This window comes from Pteropus alecto, unplaced genomic scaffold (genome assembly GCF_000325575.1).
Source record: "Pteropus alecto unplaced genomic scaffold, ASM32557v1 scaffold25, whole genome shotgun sequence".
In the NCBI taxonomy this organism is placed as follows: domain Eukaryota; kingdom Metazoa; phylum Chordata; class Mammalia; order Chiroptera; family Pteropodidae; genus Pteropus; species Pteropus alecto.
Genome location: NW_006441955.1, coordinates 22,352,978 through 22,373,680, shown reverse-complemented (window position 1 = coordinate 22,373,680; position 20,703 = coordinate 22,352,978). Strand labels below are relative to the sequence as shown.

The following is a 20,703-nucleotide window of genomic DNA, read 5'->3' as shown; positions in this document are numbered from 1 at the left end:
GATTAAGGTTTTTAAATCCAAAAATGAGTGAGGGTGGCACTTCTTACTTTCACAGTTCTGAGACAAGTGCCCACTGCTACATAGGAGAAAGTCCTGAGGGTTAGGTTTCAGTTCTCAGAATCACTATCCCTAAAAAGTGTTCTGTGCTCTAGAAATGTTGCTCGCAAACTCCAAATACTTCTAGTTCTCCTTTTTCTCCCTTGAAGAAATATATTCTTGTGGCCCATTTTTCATTTCTGACTTGGGATACCCCAAAAGGTCATTTTGAAAAGTGCTCCACCTTTTTTCCCCCACACTAATTTTATTAGCTAGTCTAAAAGAGATAATTTGCCATATTCGATGTTTTCATGTGTTTTTCTGTTGAGTAAGTGCAATCAACTACAAATGTTCTCACAACACAGCTCAAAACAAAATGAATTAGGAGTCATTACATTTGAAAGAAATTAACGCCAACTTACATGGAAAACATACACAAAAAAGACAAATTGGTTGAAACTTTCACAATAATGGAAATGTTTAATAAACTTAGAATGGTGGGCTTATTAAACTATAGTATTATTTACAGCCATAATTCATCAACCACAAACACAATAATGTGTTTGCATGGCATGCTACAACAGAAGCTTTATTCAGTTCATTCAGAAAACGTTGGCAAAATAAATTTCAGTTGCAAATTCACAGATACAAGCCTCAAAGTATAAAGTTGTATGTAACAAAAAAATACAGGTAATATTTATAACAATAACTTACAGATACAAACTAATGATAAACTACAATTTCACAAAGAATTGTAAACATTTTGCACACTTGTCAGTCCTTCCTTTTAGGCAAAGTGCTCTTTTGATGACAAATAAATTAACAGATACACACTAGAGTGAACTATTTCCAGACAATACAAAAAAAAGTTTTGATTTGTTTTCTTCTTGTAAACATAAGTTTTACAAAAAATGAAGAATCAATAAAAGTGTCTTGCAGGCCAACTATAGATACATACCTGGGCAGCAAAATGATGTTGAATATGCTTTGGGTGTTAAATAAAAAATTAACATTATCTTTTCAATGGTATTTTATACATAATAAATGACAAGTTTATATCCTTAATCATTTCTATCCCTGAAAAAAGAAATTAGGTATGACTTATTGGCAGTTGTGTCATTGAATGGGGTAACAAGGGCTGGAGTCCAAGAGTTGTTGGTGAATGAGCTACAAAATAGAAAGAAATTTATGGATCAGTTTTGTGGGGTGAATAAAACTGATTTAAAAACAAACAATAACAATCCAAGGCAATGTGCTTTCATTACTCATTACAGCTGAGGGCACCAACCTATCCTCATTCCGCTGACCTCAGCAGAAGCATTAACTTGATCGGCATAGTCAGGAAGAGAATCCAGAAATGGTTTACCCCGAAATACTTATTTGAGGCCGCAAGCTTTTGCCACTTTAATGTCCTCCATCCATACCCCATTCACTGCACTTTACCCTGCAGCCAGAAAGACACATATGCTTTGTCTGCAGAGATGTTGCTAGCTTTCATATGAAGGTGTCTGTACAGGATGAATGCTCCTCCCCATCCCCCAAAATTCTCCTCTATGAATGCTTAACTGCTTCTTCCCTGAACATACATCAAAACACCTTTGACTCAGGCAATACTACAGTCATTTATGTGAACACACAGCCAATTTTAATGCTAGTGTAAGTAAATGATAACAATGGTATCAGCTCTGTTTTTTTAATTATAATTATTTTTATTTAACCAAAAGTTAAAAAGAAGATTCCACTCTCAGCAAAATCTATGTTGCTTCAAATCGAACCTCCCTCTGGAGCAACCAAGAAAGCTAGACAAAATGTTTAAAAATCCGTCTGAAGGCATATGAAAGAGACCAAAGCAGTCAGTCCTAGAAGTCAAATCCCAGAAGAAAAGGGAAACTTGTAGGGAGAAGATGCTTTCCCCCTACAATTTTGGGGCAATTTCGAAATAAATGTCTGAGAGGTTGAGAAGTTTAGCAGAACTTTCCCGAGACTTTGGCTGGGTGGTAGAAAACAAATATGAAAGGGACCACTGAAGAGGAGCCCTAGTTAAAAACAAAAGAAGAGAAAATACAGGCTTTGTCTGGGATCTCAAAAGGCTTAATACAAGTAGTAGTGACCCAGAAATACACCAGCCCTCCTGAACAGTGATGCCTGATTAGATTAATTTGATCTCCCTTTAGCCTAACTAAGTGCCAAAAGCAAAACTAAATCTTTTCTGGTGTAAGACATCATTCAGAGCCTCAAATTATTTCTAGGTTTTCATACCCAACATCTGAAGTACAATACAAAATAACAAGACAAATAAGGAGACGTAACTTGATTGAAAACAAAGAGGAAAAAACAAAAACAATAGAATAGGCCCACAAAAATCTAGATATTGGAGTTAGACATGTACTTTAGTATAACTATCATTAATATTACAATAATTTTATAAGGAATAAAATGACAAAATAGATTATTCCGGCATAGAAGTGGAAACTACAAAAGAATCAAGTAGAAATTCTAAAACTGAAGATATAATAACTAAAATTAGAACTCAATAGATGAGTTTTACAGCATATTAAGTAATGAATTAGTGAGCTGGAAGAAAGGTCAGAAGGAAATATCCAGACTGAAATATGAAGGTCAAAAGGCTGGAAAATCTGAGATTTTTTTCCATAAGGGCAGAAACAATATATGAAGAGACGAAGCTGAGACTTTTTCATAATGTAATACATCCAACTACATATTCAAGAACCATGTATGGGAACATTATAATAAAATTGAAAACTAAACAAAGAGAAATGCTGGGGAAAAAAGACATTCACTTTCAAAGGAGCAAGAATAAGACCAACAGTTGACTTCAACAATAAGTGGTATCAGGTTAACTATCCATATTCTAAACAACAGAAACAATGGAAGCCAGGAGACAATGTTATCATTTCTTCAAAGAGCTGAAAAAATTAGCTGCCAATCTAGATTCCCACATACAGAGAAAATACTATTTACAACTGTATGAAAACAAATACTTATGACTAAACCTCACAAAAGATGTGCAAGATTACTAAACAGAAAACTCTAGAATATAAAAGCATTTGAAGACGACGTAAGTAATAGAAAATCAGACGAAGTTCATGGTATAAAACATTATATTATTAAGATGGTAGTTCCCTACAAAATTGATCTAATAGATTGCAAAGGGTCGAGAATAGGTAACACAAGCTTAAATAACAATGAAGTAGGAAGATTTGTACTATTGGATATCAAGAATTATAGTCTGACCATAATTAAAATAATTAGGTATTAATATGTAAATAGACCAATTAAATAGGATAGAGGATATAGGGACTGACACATTATATGAACATTAATTTATGTCAAATGTGGTAGTACAAAGCAGTTTGGAAATTAGTATTTTCATCGACATAACAAAAAAACTTTGCTCCAATCTCACACCACATACAAAATTCAATTCCAGATGTACTGTAAATATAAATGTCAAAAGTAAAAGAGTTTCTAGAAGACAACATAGAAGGAATATCTTCATTATCTTTGAGTAGAAGCAATTTCTCGAATTGGTCACAAAAAAAGCACTGCCCATGAAGGATGAAAACTGTTGAAACAAACTAAATTAAAATTGAGAACTGGTGCTCAACAAAACATACCCTTAATAGAGTGGAAAAACATAAGCCACTGATTATGAGAAGATATTTGCAACACATATAATCATCAAAAAACTTACATAGCAAGAACTAAAACAAATCAAGGTAAAAACAAAACAGACAAGCTGATAGATCAATAAGCAAATGACATAAATAGGCTCTTTGCAAAAAAAGATATACAGATGCCCACTGAAATAATATTCAATCTCATCAGTCATCGAGGGAAAGCAAATTATAGTAGTGAGAGACTACTACTACACAACCGTCAAATGGGCTAAAATTAAGAAGTCACACCAAAACCAAGTGTTGGTGAGGATGCAGAGCACCTTGAATTTTCGAATGCTGCTAGCCCAAGTGTAAACTGGTTCAACCACTATGGGAAACTGGCAGAATCAACTAAAGTTGAATATGTATGTGGCCTATGACCCTATGTTCCATTCCCAGGTACATATCAAATAGAAGTGTGAATTAATGTGCACCGAAAGGAATGTACCATAAAGTCCATAGCAGCATATTCATAAAAGCCCAAACTAGAAATAGCACAAATGTCTATCAACTGCAGAGTGGATAAATTGTGGTATATTCCTGTAGTAGAATTCTACGTAACAATGAAAACGAACAAATCACTAATTCCCGCAACAATACAGATGAAACTCGCAATGCAGTTGAAAGAAGTATGACACGTGAGAATACACTCTGTACATTTCAATTTATGAAAAGTTCACGAACAGGCAAAACTGAAACATGATTTTAGAAGTCAAGGCAATGCTAACTTTAAGGAAAAAGATAACTCTTGGGAAGGGACATAAGAGAGGCTTCTGGGTTTTAATTAGGTTCTAGTACTTCATCTGGGTAATATTCACATGGATATGTTCATTTTATTAACTTATCAAGTTGTATACTTATTATGTGTGCACTTTTCTATATGTGTGTTATTTCAATTTAAAAAAAAAAGCTTCTTTAACAAAACTAAGTAAAACCTAATCTAAAAATCTGAGTGTGAATACTTTCTCTGATGATAGGAAAATAAATTATTTACATATTTATCAGGCAAAAAAACAAAGAAAAATTTTTTTCCTAAGTAAAAGTCAAGCACTAAGAGTTTCAATATTTGCATTTTAGCTGTAAAGTGAGAATTAATCTTGTCTCTTAAAATACAGTCACATAAATAAGAATGGTTGGATAGTTTTGCTCCCTACTCTATCCTCCCCCCTCCCCAATATTTTTCAGCTACTACTGAGGTAATATTTCAAAATATGAGTCTTATCAATAACCTAATATTAGAAGTTGTCAGTTATTGATTGCTTGAGAGACAGCTATTAAATATTAGGATACCTACCATCCATATAACTATGCAGCGCAGTTAACATCGTCCCATCTTGGGGCACATAAGCAGAATAAGCCATTTCTTCTAACATGGGTGGAGACAGCCTGGAGGGTGGGACAGCTGTGACTGGGGCAGAGGAGGAGTGATTAGGACTGACGTGTTTCTTGTGGCGTGCTCTACAATTCTGAAACCACACCTGAGAGGGAAAAGCAATGTAGCTATGTCACATATCAGCTCCTGAGAACATTACCAATTCAGTTTAAAAAGGGATGCAACTCAATTAGATCTACCATATAAGCACAGTAGGAATCTAAATACATTTTTAAGAAGTTCTATAGACAGAAGAAGACACATTGTTACACAAATACCAATGGTCATTTTCTTTGCTCAAATAACTATCTGGTGATTTACTTGAAAGCCAATTCTATACTAAACCAATAGCTTTCAAAATAAAAAGAAAGGAAAGGGCTCAGGAATTCCAGAAAGGTTTCCTCGGTTTGACTGCTGGCATTTGGGACAAAGAGAAAAGCAGAAAAAAGCCTTTTTAATCAGAATTTTAAAAAAAATACACTACTAAATGTATTCTTAGACACCTGGACTTATTTCAAATCTTTTTTCAAATGACTAAAATCCCTACTGAGAACTTAAAGCTTTCTACAAACCTCTTGATTCAGTTATTCCAGTCACATTTTAACCTGCTGACTTCAATTTCTCTTAGTGTATACATAAGCTATTCCCTAAGAAATATGTTAAGGTCAGGTTTATAAAAAGAAAAAAATTAGTGATATATTTTTGAAAATTTTAATTAGTTTCAAGTATATCGTACATTGGTTAGACATCTAAATTAGTGATATTTAAGTAGAATAAAATACAAACATCCACTGGTTAAATAGTTCACAAAATGTAAGCTAAGCACTCTATTGTCCACTCTATCACAGAAATAAAGGGAGCAAATTCAGAGCAAGTGGAGTTTTAGTTTTAGGTCAGGGTAAGTAAGGTTAGACTTCCCAGAATACTTCCAGTAATGAACCTGCCTGTGTTTGAACTCCTTAACATTAGGTAAAACTTGACTATAGAGTTTCTCTATTAATATCCTATAGCATTTATTTGCCATCACACTAGACAATTCTGTCACAAGAAGAAAGAGAAGTGGAGGGATGAAAACTTTAAGGAAATTAGGTTAAGAACATTTTGGGACTGGGAAGGAGGCCAGGGAAATATCGGGGGCCTAAGTCTCTGCCTAAGGCTGTTGATGGCATAAGGGAACTGAGGGTGAATAATGTAGAACAGAAGGAAGCTGCAAGATTTATATGAAAAACTTGGCTTGATTTCTAAGACACACCCTGCCCCTGGGACTCAAAAATAAAGGGCTGGCAAAGTATAAACTCAAGGGGTTAAAGCTAAAGGAATAAAAATTAATCATGTAATGGGGTATGCAGTCCTGAGCAAATGCCTGAAAGGGAGCACCCAAGGAATGTTTCAGGAAGAAGGCTTAGGCATATATCAAAGAAAAGTAGTGGGAAGCCACAGCTTTCTCCTCCCTCATCTTCTGGAATGATAGACTCTTATAGACCTGTATACAGAGACCACACCCCAAGTGTCCGGTCACTGTTCTCTCCACAGGCTCCTTCACTTTATCACCCACCCAGCCAAGAAGATATACTCACACATTCTCCAAATTATAAAAGAGAATTGCTGCCACCTGCCTTTTCCCCAGGCAGCACCGAGAAGACATATACTCCAGTGACTACATATAACCTAAAAAACACGGCACTATCGTTCCCAAAGTTTCTTCAAAAAATCTTATGTCTCCAATAGATTATACATTAGATGGGAACTATTCGATTGTTTAAAAAACAAAATCCTATATTTATTGGAAATAAATACGAAGACGACATAACATAAACAGTCGAATAACTACCTTAATGCTGACTACCGAAATGGAGAGGATGTAGAAGAATGGCAGTATTCAGGATTCATGTGGGTTGAGGAAAGGGAATTTTCATATGTAGCTCCTGGCAGTATAAACTGGTAGGAACTTTTTGGAAGGCGATTTCTGTGCTATCAGTTAAAGGCCTTAAAATGTTTTATCTTTTGACTCAACAATCACATTTCTAGAAATTTAACCTACTGAAACTATTGAATAAGTGTGCAAGGTATGCATAAAATGTTCACTGCACCATTTTTATGATAAAAAATGGTAAACTAAATAAATTATGCCATGCTCAAAATGTGCAGCAATAAAAATGACGTAGCTCTTAAGATAAAAAGGTATTCTTAGAAAACTGAAAGAAATAGTGGTTAATCCTGTTTCTGTAGGATACACAACTCATAATTCACCTATCTGAAAGGGGATGTGAACAATGATTATATCTAGATGCAGAATGTAAAAGTAAAATCATCCATCTTTATTCTGTGATTTCAGTACAATGACAATCCACTTCGTTACTAATGAATGCCTCTGTAAGCAGACTTTAGCTAGTAAAGGTGAGACTGTCTCTGTATCAGACCATAGTTTCTACCTGCTCTTTGCATATAACTTAGTTTGCATATTAGAATAATAAAGGCCTAGTAATCAAAACTCTTTAACTTTCCTAAAGTGTGCCTAAGGCTATTAAGTATGTTGGGTGGGCTAACAGATCATGATTACTGTTTGAGATCATAATAATTAATTCTTCAAAAATACTGTGAAGGACTATATATTTAAATCATATACATGTATGTAAAAATACAAATAATATATTTGCATACTAGTATTCCTTTCTTTGCCATCTTATCAAAAATATTTTAATCAAATCCTCACATATTAAAAGCCACCATCCAACAATATATTCTCTAAGTTCTACTATGTGGAATCAAGTTAACTTGCCCATAATACTGGTGACAAAACTACCAGAAAATTAAATGAGAGATGTGTGTCTGGGGTCCTTACTTCTTCAAATAATTAGAAAGGTCTCAGAAAACCCTCCATTTTCCCTTACTTCCAACTTCAAAATAATCTAATACATAGTAGTCCAACTTCAAAATAATCTAATACATAGTAGTCCATAGTTCTGACTTAGCTGAAGCAGTCACTACCATTGAATATACAGAATCTTAGATTGGAAGGAACCCTCAGTCCATTGAGTCTGAATGGCCTCGATGAAGGAAGTTTCACTTCCATGCGCAGGACACTGACTGCCTCCACAGGTAGCCCATGCCATTTTTATAGCCTTTCCTAAGAATGTTCTACATTATGAGTGATATCTATCTTCCTGCTTTCCCTTGTAGACACATCTAATTTTGTTGTCTGCCCAACAGCCTTTCATATATATTTAAAGATACTTATTCTGTTTATACTGTTCCTTCCCTTACTGTTAACTTCCATCAGTATGCAGTCAATAAAATATTTCTCAATGAATTCTAGACCACTATCCCAGTTAAGTCTCTTTTCAAAAAATTACTACTTTGCAGGGCATCCCAGCTAATCTGTCTATCTCTATCTAGCCTCTCTCAACTCTAATTCTTCCCATGTACTTATCACCAGCCCTTTCCTTTTCTTCCTAAAGTCAAATATGGCTTTTGCCTGCTCGGGAGAGAACTCTAAATTCACAGGCCCCTCCAAATTCCTTTCCAATAGTTTCCTCCCCCACAATTTACAAATATAAATCTTACATTTCAATAAATTTGCTCTAACTCATCCTTTCCTAGCTTTGTTTACATCACTCCCTCTATTTGAATCTTTAACAAAGGTCATCAACACACCTTACACACATATACACTCACTCACATACACAATCACAGAAAAGTAGGGAAAAAAATACTGACCTCAGAACCAGATCTAGCTTGGAACTGCAGCTGTCTTTTTTAGCCTGAGGATCTCAGAGTTGCTGTGAGCACTGAATGAAGTAATTTGTGCAAGGAGTCATTTAACAAATGGTAACCCGGCCTGAGCAGGATAATTATCAGGTTAAAAAAAAAATTGATTTAGAGTGTGAAGGGACCTAAAATGAGAAGCTAATGCTTTGACATTTCTTCATCAAACAATGCACACTCAGAAAGACCTAGAATAGAACTTTTAGTATCTCTTGATTAACCTTTAAAATTATCACCTGTATTACACGTCTGCTCAAGCCTGTCCTTTCTGCCAGTTTCTGGAGGGTCTGTGCATCTGGGTTGTTGTCCTGAGCAAATTGTGCTTGCATAACCTGTAGTTTTAAAAATGTAAGTGGTAAGTAGCTAAAAATAAGAAGCTAAATCTTCTGCATTTTGATGACGGAAGAGAAGACATGTACAAGAAAATGGGATACTTGTATTTTATTACTTGAAAATCAATATTGGAATCCATAAATGAAAAGAATGCACATTTTTAAAATTTACACACAAGTTGCTGAGATATTGAAAAAACCATCCATTTCAACATAAAACTTCTCTCAACTATGCTGTTAAAAATAAGCTCACCTTTTCTTCCATTCTTACAACTCATAAATAAAATGCAACACTAGTACAAGTCTATTTACTGATTTTTCCATTCTGTTAAAAATAGCTAGCATTATAAAACTTTTAAAAATACAAAAATCATTTATCGCTTTTATCTCCAACCTCTACTAAGCTAAATAAACAGTGTCAAAGCCCCTATTACAATTTTCATCAGTCTGCAAATAGTACAGAGCACAATAAATGGTTCCACTTCATTGTAACCATTCCGTCATTAATTGTTTTGAGCACTTGCTCTATGCAAAGGCATATCTGGGATCTTAAAAAGAGGCATCTATCAGCCCACTGAATAAGAATTTATCAGGATCTAAACATCTACGTATTGACAAAGTTCCCCAGTGATTCTGATGTGAACCTTTGCATTGGAACCACTGTGCTAAGTGCTATGAGATAGTGACACATGAAAAACTGTCCCTGATCTCAACTTCCTCGGAGAAAGATACAGACATGCCAATAACTACCAACAAAACAAGGTTAAGGGAGAGGCATTGTGGAGGATGTGAGGGGGTAGTACCAGAATACAAGCACAAGCTAAGGGCTTTCGGATTCTTTCAGAAAAGGTTAATCATGGGACTCAAGCAGGAATTTGAATTTTATTACTTAAAAGTTGATCAATAGAGGGAAATATAATAAAAAATTATAAAGAATGAAAGAGGGAGTCAGTCAACCAATATGATTGTGTCATCCACAAGGATGGTCTGGGGATGGGGTAACTAACCAACCTTAAGCACCCTTGGCCCTGATATCATTTCCAAAAGCAAAAATAACTGCATTCTCCACTCTGCTCCTCATGTAATACTACCTTCAGCCACTGCACTTCTCACAGGATAGCTAGATAATTCACTGGCAGTCTAGCTCTCCATAGCAGAGAGTGAGTTTCCTGAGGGCAAAGGAAATGTCCTACTCTTCATATCCCCTTCCTGTCACAAAGTATGTGCTTAAGAGTTTCTGACTTGACAATGTGAGGAAAATCTGAAGATAGTGTGGTGAAAAAGCCCAATGTTGTTCCAAAAAACCTTATAAGGTTTAAAATTATATAATTTTTTTCAGTTAAGGTCTCTGTGGTTAGTGACTCTTCTTCTAGAATAAGGTATTCCTGGCTTCATTTCCAACTCTATTTGTCCACACACTCACTCTAAACACATGTATTTTTGCTTTAAAAAATGGGCAGAATCAGCCTAAAAATTTATAATCTCGCTCAGTTCACTACATTCTCCCTTACTCCAAATGTGTTATTTCATGTTCGAATAGTTATGTTTATAGGAGGTTGAGCATGTAAATCCCAAAGAGAAAAAAGAATGAGCAAATTCATTACATCTTTGTTTTTTAATTTTTCAAAGAGAAAAACTGAACAGATATATAAGCATTTGCTTCCAAAGCCACTATTGATGACTTGTAAAACAAAAATGGGGTGCTTTTCACAAATGCATTTCAAATTCACAAGTTTAATAAGGGAACCAAATTACATTTAATAAAGCAATTTCTCATCAAGAAATAAAGCAAAACTTAAATCAACATTGATGGTTAGTAATCGGAATATGCTCAAGGACAAGTAAGATGTGCTTATCAAGGTTTAGTCTCACAAAAAACCCTTTTAATATTGACTGTTTTATTATTCTCCAGTCAGTAATGATGCCAAAATCCACCCTATTCCTTTTCTGTGCTCTTTTAACATGGTCAAGGAGTGGGCCTTTGGAGACATTCATCATTTTAAGGCCAAAAAATCTACCAGAATTGTCAGGAGTCTGCACAGTAGCAGCTGACCAACTCCATCTGAAAGGTTAAAGTAGGTGCTAACCTAAGTATGTTTGACATTAATAATTATTGAGCAAGTGCTTCCAACTATAATAAGCAAACCATAATATTGGCTAAAATTAATTAAATATCATTTCTACAAATGAGACATCTGAAATATTTCTGCCAACACAAATAATATTTTATTTTGTGATTCTTAAACTATATTTTTTCTCTATATAAGTTTCTAAAGAAGAATTTTGGTAAATTATCTTGTTTATTCCTACCATTTAAATTTTCTCTGTCCAAAGCAGGAACTTCATGAATAGTCTTGACTTACAGTTCACCTATAATATTTTATGATCTTGCTGAATTCATGCACTACTTGCATATATTCAACTTTCTGAAAAGTAGGACAATTTGACAATGAGAATACATTGCTTGATTTATTAGAGTTTCTGGCCAAATATAATGATTCATTTTTTTAAAAAATCTACAGCCATCTCGGTTTTCTAAGTTATAAAGAACCACTTGAAGACAAGGATTCTGTTTCATTTGTTTCAGTCATCCCTGATTTAGATAAATGCTAATATTGAATAAATGAGAACACACTTGAAAGCATATCATTTCTGCTTTCAGTTTTTAAAACATAATTCTGATACAATTTTTAAAAATGCACGATTCATATCACATTTTCATATAATAATGCATGGCTCAGTTTATGAACATTTGCCATTAAGATTATAAGGCTATCTACAAGAGTCAGAATCTCACTCTTTTGTTCTAGCTGCTACTGCTGCCATTTAAGCAGAGTTTTGTGAAGGCACAGCTCCACTCATGGTCTCCTGGGAGGCCAAGCAAAATTAAAAGACCAGAACTTTGGGGAGAAGGGTCCAAATCTCTTCTCTACCATTCCCTTGGCAGTCTGCCTTGAGGGGAATTCTTGCGCCTCTCAGATGAGGCTACCTACATCGAGAAATTGTAAGAGTTAAAGGAGATAACGTAGTGAAAATGCCTGTCATAGGACTTGTTACAAAAAGCCCTCCACAAATATTATTCCCTTTTTATTTAATTAGTATTTATTATCTTCCACATGAGATTGTCTATACACCTAAAGTGGTTTCAAATTTTTGCATTTTAATCATGTTTTTATATCAAATTAGAGTTATCTGCCTTATAATTAAAATTATAGCCAGCCCCTATGGGAACAGCAGATTTTAAAAACAATATATTTCTATTAAAGATTCTGAACTCAGACACCTTCCGGCTACTGTATATTTTGCTGTCAGATCTGGCCCAGGCACTCATGTCTCCTAACTTAGAGCTTTATGTGATCTCATTATGACCCAATGAGGCACCCGAAAATGCTAGGTTCAAACGGAGAGATTTCTTTCAATTGCCTTCTCTCTCATTTATTACTTATTAACCATGTGTTCTACATCTAAATTAAGAAATCCAAAAAAATCATGAGTGGCTCTAGATTTTAATACTAGATATATTTCCAGTACTATTAAGTTGCCTTGAATATTTGTGTCACATCAAGTTTTCTTTCTTAATCATTTTCAAAAATTCTCTTCTTTAAGCACTTGTATTCATCTTAAATACTGGCAAGTCTTAGAACACTATATGTGATTTTTCAAAAATTACTTTCACTCATTTGTTAACATTATATAAATATCCTTTAAAATCTGAGCTAAGATGGATACAATGTGTAAAGCACCCAGACTACATGGTAGGTGCTCAATAAATGTTACTTTACTTTAACATAAAACAAATACCTCAGCCATATTAATCTTTTAGAAAACATGATTTTGCTGAAAAGATGCCAGAAAAAATCATTATATGGGTAGACTTAAATATAAAGCAAGGAGTAATTATTTAATAATTTTCTTGACAATTTACATAAATCAAATTTATGACAATTATATTTAGGGCAATTAAGCTGAAAATAATCACTCCCTTTTCAGGGGATATAATCAACCTTTAGCATCAGATTATAGAATGTCTCCCTCTATCTCCTTTGAAAACAAGAAAGGGTCTACTTTATTGGAGCTGATCAGGAGATTCCTGTTTATGGTAAGGCATATTCGATTCTTTCTTACTCAGAAAATGTATAATCTTATCTATTAAAAGACTCATTGTGGTTTGTTAAAAAGATGAACACATTAGTGTCTCATAGACCCACATGCACACTGTATGGCTCTTTCTGTTGAGTTTCAAAATATTTTGTCTTCTATTTCAATTATATGTAGTAAGAATGCCTGTGTTAAACTGATTTTCCCAGGAAGTCAGGACAAATAAACATTTTATTTCCACTTCCATATCAATACCAAGAGACCTTGGAAAAACAAAGCTTAAATGACTATGTCATACTATATCATGACTCTGGGAATACTGATAAACATTTTAGGGCAAAAAGTATGTTTTCATACATTCACCAAGTTAGTTTTCACAAAAAGCATAGACTAACCTTTTTGAAAACATAAAAGTGATTTAGACATTATAAAGATAAAGTGTTTTTTTTTTTTTGGTAGGGAGGGGCTTCAAAAATCATAAATTCATTGTCACGTCTACCTGGAGCTGATCTGCTGTAAAGCTGGTCCGAGCTCTTTTTGCTGGTTTTGGATGATTAACATCTTGCTCTGTGAGGAGGGCACCTTCAACACTAATCCCATTACCTACATTTAAAAAAAAAAAAATACACCATATATGTTGGTAACTCAGATGGGGCCATCAGTCATGCAGTAATAGGTTTCTTGCATCTCTCGGCTTGGAGTGAAACTGTATACTTCTCGATTGGCAAATACCTTGAGTTAAGTTTTTAAACACACTAGAAATATATTATGGAAACAACAGCCCACATGTAGGCTTGTATATTTAGTCACAAGTGCCAAAAGTTAGAAGTCCACATCTAAGGCTCATCCTTAGGAAGGCGAAGACAGGGAAACAATTAGTTGCAAAAGGCAAAACAGAATTCTAAACTCAAGGCTACTGTCTGAGAATATGGCACGAAGCTAATATACATGGCATGGTTTTCCTTGTAAATAAACAGATGGACACTATCACTAACAATACAGTGCTTAATGAGTTTTACCACAATTACACTGCACAAAATAATGCATTAAGATGACCTTAGGAAAAATCATTTTATTTTTGTATTCAGTGTTCCAAAAGACTCAAAAGTATTTTAAGGACATATTTACCATTTTCCACTTCTCTTTTTAAATTATCCAGCATGCAGTCATAATGCACTCTGCAGAGGACTTTTTCTTCCACCAAAGCAAACTCCTCTCCCGTGGAAAGTTGCCTTTTGCAAGAAAAGCAGGCAAAGCATGCCAGGTGATAGACGTTGCCCTTGGCCCTCCGGACCCAGTCAGTAGAATGGATGTGCCTCCCACAACGAGAGCAGCGAGTTCCATACCTTCTACACAAATAGAAGGGTGGGAGGTGAAGATTTTAATGCTCGGTGAGGTATTCGTCAATCTGAGATGAAACTAATATATTACTCAATGGATTAAGCTAAGTATTTAAATCTTTTGAAAATAACACAGGAATCAATTATTTTTCTGTTAGTCAGTATGGTAAGCAATCAAGATGAGATATATAGTCATCACTGATACCTGTTTATATAATAAAAACTTCTCATTGTTACTTGAAAGATTTGATTTTTTCTTTTAAAATAAATAAAATGAGTTTCAATATCCCTCTTATAACAAACATCTATGCATTTATAAATTACCTAGAGACTCAAGATACACAAACACACGCTCTCACACACACACTCCAAACAGAAACCTAAAAGTGCAAAAGCACACCACTGAAGATACAATGACTTCTTAAAACCAAGTTGAGATAATAAGAAAATACTTTATATATAGTTTTTTTTTTTTAAGTTAAAACATTTAAATGTTAAAATTGATATTATCAAAGAATGAGAAGAACAGAAATTGTTCACCCTGGGAAGAATGAAAGGAAAGAAAACTCAGAAATGTTTCCTTTGATAAACCAGCTGTTGCACTGCTGTCCACAGGAGGGGAAATACTACCTAAAACTTTTAGAGACATATCTGGACATTAAATGCAGGTTAATCTTAACAAAATAGAAGATATAAATATTTCTTTCTTCTCTCAGTACAAACGACTGGACACTCTTTGTCATGTCTCTTATCACGACTGCAGTCATGGCCTAGCATAGCAACGTCAAAGTAGGTAAGCATATATGTCTGTGTTTATTTATTAACATATCTTTAGAGGTATTGCCAGTTTTTTTAAAGTTAATCTTAAATACTGAATCCTTAAAATAAATTTCAGAATATAATAAAATATGAAGTATAAAAAGTCCTGAAAAACTAGACTGTCAATAAGCCTCTGAAACCAAATCTTTCAAGGTCTTTAAATTATCATAAAAAATTAAAATAAGCACATCCTAAGTGAAAGAAGAGGCAAATTGCTACTATTTTTGAGGAAATGGAGAGTAAACCTGATGAGAAATATATGTTTTTGATAATTATAAAATTCTGTGACTTTATAAAATAAAGGACTCTGGGTTTCATGAAGTGCTGTAAATTACCTAGCAATTTATTCAAGTCAATCACTAAACACTTTAAATCAGTTTTTGAAATTGAGTATAAACAACATAATTAGTATTAAAAACTTCATTATATAGTATTAACTTCCCAATTTTACAATGAACATTCTTCTTCATTTGGAAATGCAAATAAAAAAAGTAATTCTTAAAATTCATGCTTAAAGAAGACTTCAATTTCTAGATGGCTATCCATTAAGAACTGAATTACACCCTAGAAGAAACTTTATATTTAGATAATTATGAAGAGATCACAGAGAAAATGTTACATTTAATATCTTATGTAAATATAATCTCACAGAATAAAGGTCAAAGAACATTTTTAAAAAAAAGGATTTTTCAGCAGAATAATTAGACTTGGTGTATTTCTGATACTGGAATAGTTCATTCTTCTGAATAATTTGGTTCATCACAGTGTCCAAACTGCCGGCATTTTATAGGTGTATAACTAGGAATCATTCTATGGTAGACTGGTAAAAGTTTAATAAGACCTTGATTTTCCCTCCAAAGCCCAAACAAGGGGCTTTGTCACAATACATCATCTTATATTTCATACTTTATACCTATGCATAGCAAAGATGGTTCCTTGTTTGTAATACTAAAAACTTTCATTTGCCAAAGTAGGGATAATTATTTTAAATTAGTTTTTTTTAAATTAATTTTTGTGTACTGAATTCCTAACTTTTTTGGAATCTATTATGAAAGAAAAACTGGACTTCAATAAATAAAACTGGACAAGAAAGCCTATTGCAAAATCCTGTTTGCATAATAATTTCTTGAAATATCTACTTACTGAAAAAAAAAAAGTCACAATATACCTGAAATAATCAAGTTTGCAGAAAATGTCTTTGTCTTTAATATAACAGCTGGTATGCCTTCCTAAGGAGGTTCTGCAGACACTGCAGGAGAGACACCGAACATGCCAGCACAGGTCATTCACCTGTGAAAGAAAAAGGTGAAGGATGAGAAGTTGTTCTAATACTAAAGGGTATCATTTACTGGCTTTGTGCATTAGCCCATTTAAAAAGTTGACCCATTAATATTTTAACACATGCTCAGAATGTTTCCATCTAAAGGGTGTCATTTACACAAATATGTGTCTAGATATATTCTCTCTTAGATCTCAACCAGAAAATCACAATAAAACATTCCACATTTTATGTTAATGTTTTTTTATTTCTTTAAAGAATTCAAGTTTCTTTTCTAAATAAAACTTCTATGAACACAGGGAAAATTCTTGGACACTTACTTTAAAGTCCTACATACTGATTTGATTCATTTGTTTTCTTTTACTAACTTCTTCCCATCATGTAATGTGGTAGCTAAAGAAGTCAAGCTACATACATTCTCAATCTACTTTTTTGGCCAAATAATTATAAACTGTGCAGTAGTTAAAGAGAGAGAGAAAGTGAAAAAGAACCTTTCTAACGCAAATACTTACCTTGTAAAGAAGCCAGGCAATCCATTTTGCTTACAAAACAGAACTTGCTAAGGTAGATTTAAATGTAGATATGGCAGAAGCCCTGGCTCACTTCTAACATTAAATAATAGAATCACAGACTAAAGTATTGGTAATTCTACTTAATGATTTGGCTGTTGGAGAAAAAATAAATCTGATTATAAGTGGTTCTAAAAAGGCAAGCAAGTACTGCTTGCCATTTACACTTCAAAAAGTAAGGCATAAAATGGCAATTCAATAAATCACAGAACATTTTCTAAATAGAAACAAAATATTACCAATTCAGGGAACAAATCATAATTACCGTCACCTTAAACTGCTGCCATCATACTATAAGCACAACTTCAGCCTTCATGAATAAACATGTGTATTAGATTGAATTTGCCTGAGTTTGCTCTTGATAAATGGACATGTGAAAGAACAGCAATGATGTGAAATCAACAGTTACACCATACTAATGTATCTAATGCCTAAAAATAGAAATTAGGAAATTGGAAAAATGAAAAATTGTGAAATATAGTTTGCTACACTGTTTCATAATAAAGACTATCTATCCAATGAGTCTATCAGATTAGCACTACTGTTTAGGTCAGTCTGTGATATGAAATGTAAAAGGTAATTCAAACTGAAGAAAAAGTTTCACTGCTTTCTAATTACAGTTATGTGCCTCTTTCCAAAGCATAAATGAGAGTATCATTTTGGTGAAATTTAAAAATGTTTAAATTTTGGTCTTGCTGTAAAAGAAAATACATGTTCACTATAAACGAAAACATGGAAAATAGCAAAAAAAAAAAAAAATCTGAGGAAATCAAAAAAATATAACAACGGTGAATACTGTCCTGAAAATAAATATTTTCCTTCAATTTTTTTTTTTTTTTCTAAAATGGGCCTAAGTTATTTTAGAAGTATGGCCTTCCTTTAGTATTCCATTGTCAAGGGCCTTTTTCCTCATTTCGATTCTATCCAAGGGTTTTGTTTTATTTTGTTTTGTTTTCTCTAAGCAAAGGTAGATTCAGGCTTCAGGGCAGAGTCATGACCACCCTGGAACTCCCTAAAGCCAAGAGACCTAATGCCTGATTTTCCACCTTTCCTCAAAGTTTACTTTAAAAAAAAAAAAAAACCACAAAAAACAAAACTCTTTCATCTTCCATTTCTTTTCCAGGGAGCAAACTAAGATAAAGAGCGCAAATTCTGGAGAATATAAACAAACCTTCCCTGATGGCTGGTATTGACCCAATCTGTATGTATATGGATGTAGGACCAGGCCAGAAAAAAAACATCCAAGCAAGAGGGCACTGGAGTATTAGATGGGGCAACAGATATATTTACCTCTTCTTGTACTTTTCTGTTCTAACTCCATTTTACTCACCTCAAGATATGGTGTTTTTCTATATTAAATAGTTTACACCCTCAAATACTCTACTAAGTCTAACAATTATTTTTTACCAGTGACTTGAATTGAATTTGAATTTATCTAGATAAGACTCAAAATGAGGAGAAAAAAGTTAAAAATTTAGAGTTTTTATGTAATCATATAGCGTTAAACTTTTGTTAGAGCTAGTATACGAATATATATAAAAGAAGGGTAAAATAAAGCTGTACATAGAAAACTTCACTGGGAGGACTCCTGTCCTATACAAAGAAAAGCTTAGATGACCTAGGTATTTTGCAGAAAACATGTAATAGTATATAAACATATTTTTAACATATAAAAGATGAACACCAGAAACTATTTTAACTATTTCAGAGGGTGTGTTAAAAGTCGCTTTATGATAACTTTTTTCTATCTCCTCTCTGTTATAAAGTGTTAAAGACTTTATAGATCCCTTCAGAAACATTCTTAAGATTATGCTAATTATTGAAAAGGCTCACTGAAAATTAGAAGCTAGTTTTGATCCAAAAGATGATTTTTGAAATATCCCAAAAGGCTCAGGTCTAGAAACATTGAAAAGGGAATCTTAAGAATGCAGATTTAAAGAGAAAGCTATTAATTTGCCAGCTGTAAGAATTAACCACCAATAAAGATGAACTCAGTCACTTTTTAATGTTTTCACTGAAACTTATTTTGGTGCTTTATCTGGGTTGTATATATAGGGTATTATTCCCACTTTATGGAAGAAGCAGCTTTGTACATTGTAGAAGAAATTTAAAGAAGCCCACTAACTCGGTTTTTGAACTCATACTTTCCATAATTAATCCTTTTGAAAACCTGGGGAGTGAAGGGTTGGTGCGGAGGAAATAGAAAGTGAACTGGTTTGCTACTAATTCAGTGTAGGAGAGATCATTAGTTTCAATAGTGGTTTTAAAGCTATTGAAGTTGAAAGCCCACAGCATTAGGATTAAGACACATGGGACCATGATCCTGCAGGCAATGACATGGATAACTGTGGCCTGCCAGAATTTATACTCCAAAATCTCCCCACAATATTTTAAGAGAGAAGTGGAACAAATTAAGACAGACAATCTGCTCTCAAACCACTACTTGAAGCACTTCATCCCAGACTTCTTTCTTTCTTTTCTTCCTGACTTTACATCAATTTCTTTGATAACAAAGAAAAAAAAAGCACTAGGTTGTTTTGAAGTATTAAACCTTAATAAGAGGAGGAAGGCACTGAAATGGTTTTTATTTAAATGATCCCAGGAACTTTTACTTTGGAAAAGCTTTAGGTAACTGTAAATAAACATAAGACTACGTAAAAAAAAATAATAAAATAAAATCTGTCCAGATAAGAGTTTACTTTACCATGGTTCTCACCAAAGGATACATTACAAAGGGGAATCAGTCAACACATACCAGCTTGGACCTCTCCGAAGCAGGCAGGCATTTGTGGGTGTTACCAGGGGTTGAGGGACCGTAAATAACCCGGGCTCAGTAAAAATAATCAGGCTGGACCCTGTTTCAGAATGGGTAAAAGGGTTTCCCCACTTCCACTTCCTCTACAAGTCGGTGGCTGCCTCCAGTACATCCACCCGGGGTATCAGCACTTCCAGACCACGACGTGTCACACACAAGTTGTGCTGCAACTACTAGGAAGATTCTAAGATATCTTTCCCCACTCTTTCTCACCCCATGAGTTGCCCTTGACGGGGGCTTTTTTGCAGAGAAAGCCTACACCCTCAAGCAAGAACTGGAATGAAAAAGAGGGAAAAAATAAACTTTTCTCTTTTCCCAGAGCTCCCGGGGTAACCCACTCCCCTTGGGCCTCTCGGCTCCGCCCTACCTTGAGAAGGTACTTGTCCACGATCTCCAGGCCGCAGCTGTTGCACACACACTTGCCAGGGGGGCAGACGGAGCCCGAGGCCATGGACCGGGGCGAGGACGATGGGGACAGCGGAGCTGAGGAGGAGCACGAGTCCTCGTCCCCCGCTCCCTCGGGGCTCACCTGCAGGAAGCCGCGAGGCGCGGTCGCAGGCAGTTCTAGACCCCTCCTCCTCTCCTCATCCCAAGGATC

At 34.4% G+C, this 20,703-nt stretch overlaps 1 protein-coding gene across 1 annotated transcript in view; it reads right to left on the bottom strand.

Annotated features, from left to right (window-relative positions):
* Nucleotides 1–489: 489 nt before the first annotated feature.
* Nucleotides 490–20,703, bottom strand: part of LHX8 (LIM homeobox 8) — a 22,403-nt gene continuing 2,189 nt past the window's right edge. The window contains exons 3-9 of the mRNA XM_006919329.1: nt 20,473–20,634; nt 16,611–16,732; nt 14,412–14,632; nt 13,783–13,886; nt 9,090–9,185; nt 5,011–5,194; nt 490–1,203 (exon numbers count right to left, since the gene is read on the bottom strand). Of these exons, the coding sequence (XP_006919391.1) occupies nt 1,127–1,203; nt 5,011–5,194; nt 9,090–9,185; nt 13,783–13,886; nt 14,412–14,632; nt 16,611–16,732; nt 20,473–20,634 (966 nt within the window). The 3' untranslated portion in view covers nt 490–1,126. The remainder of the gene's footprint in view (nt 1,204–5,010; nt 5,195–9,089; nt 9,186–13,782; nt 13,887–14,411; nt 14,633–16,610; nt 16,733–20,472; nt 20,635–20,703) is intronic.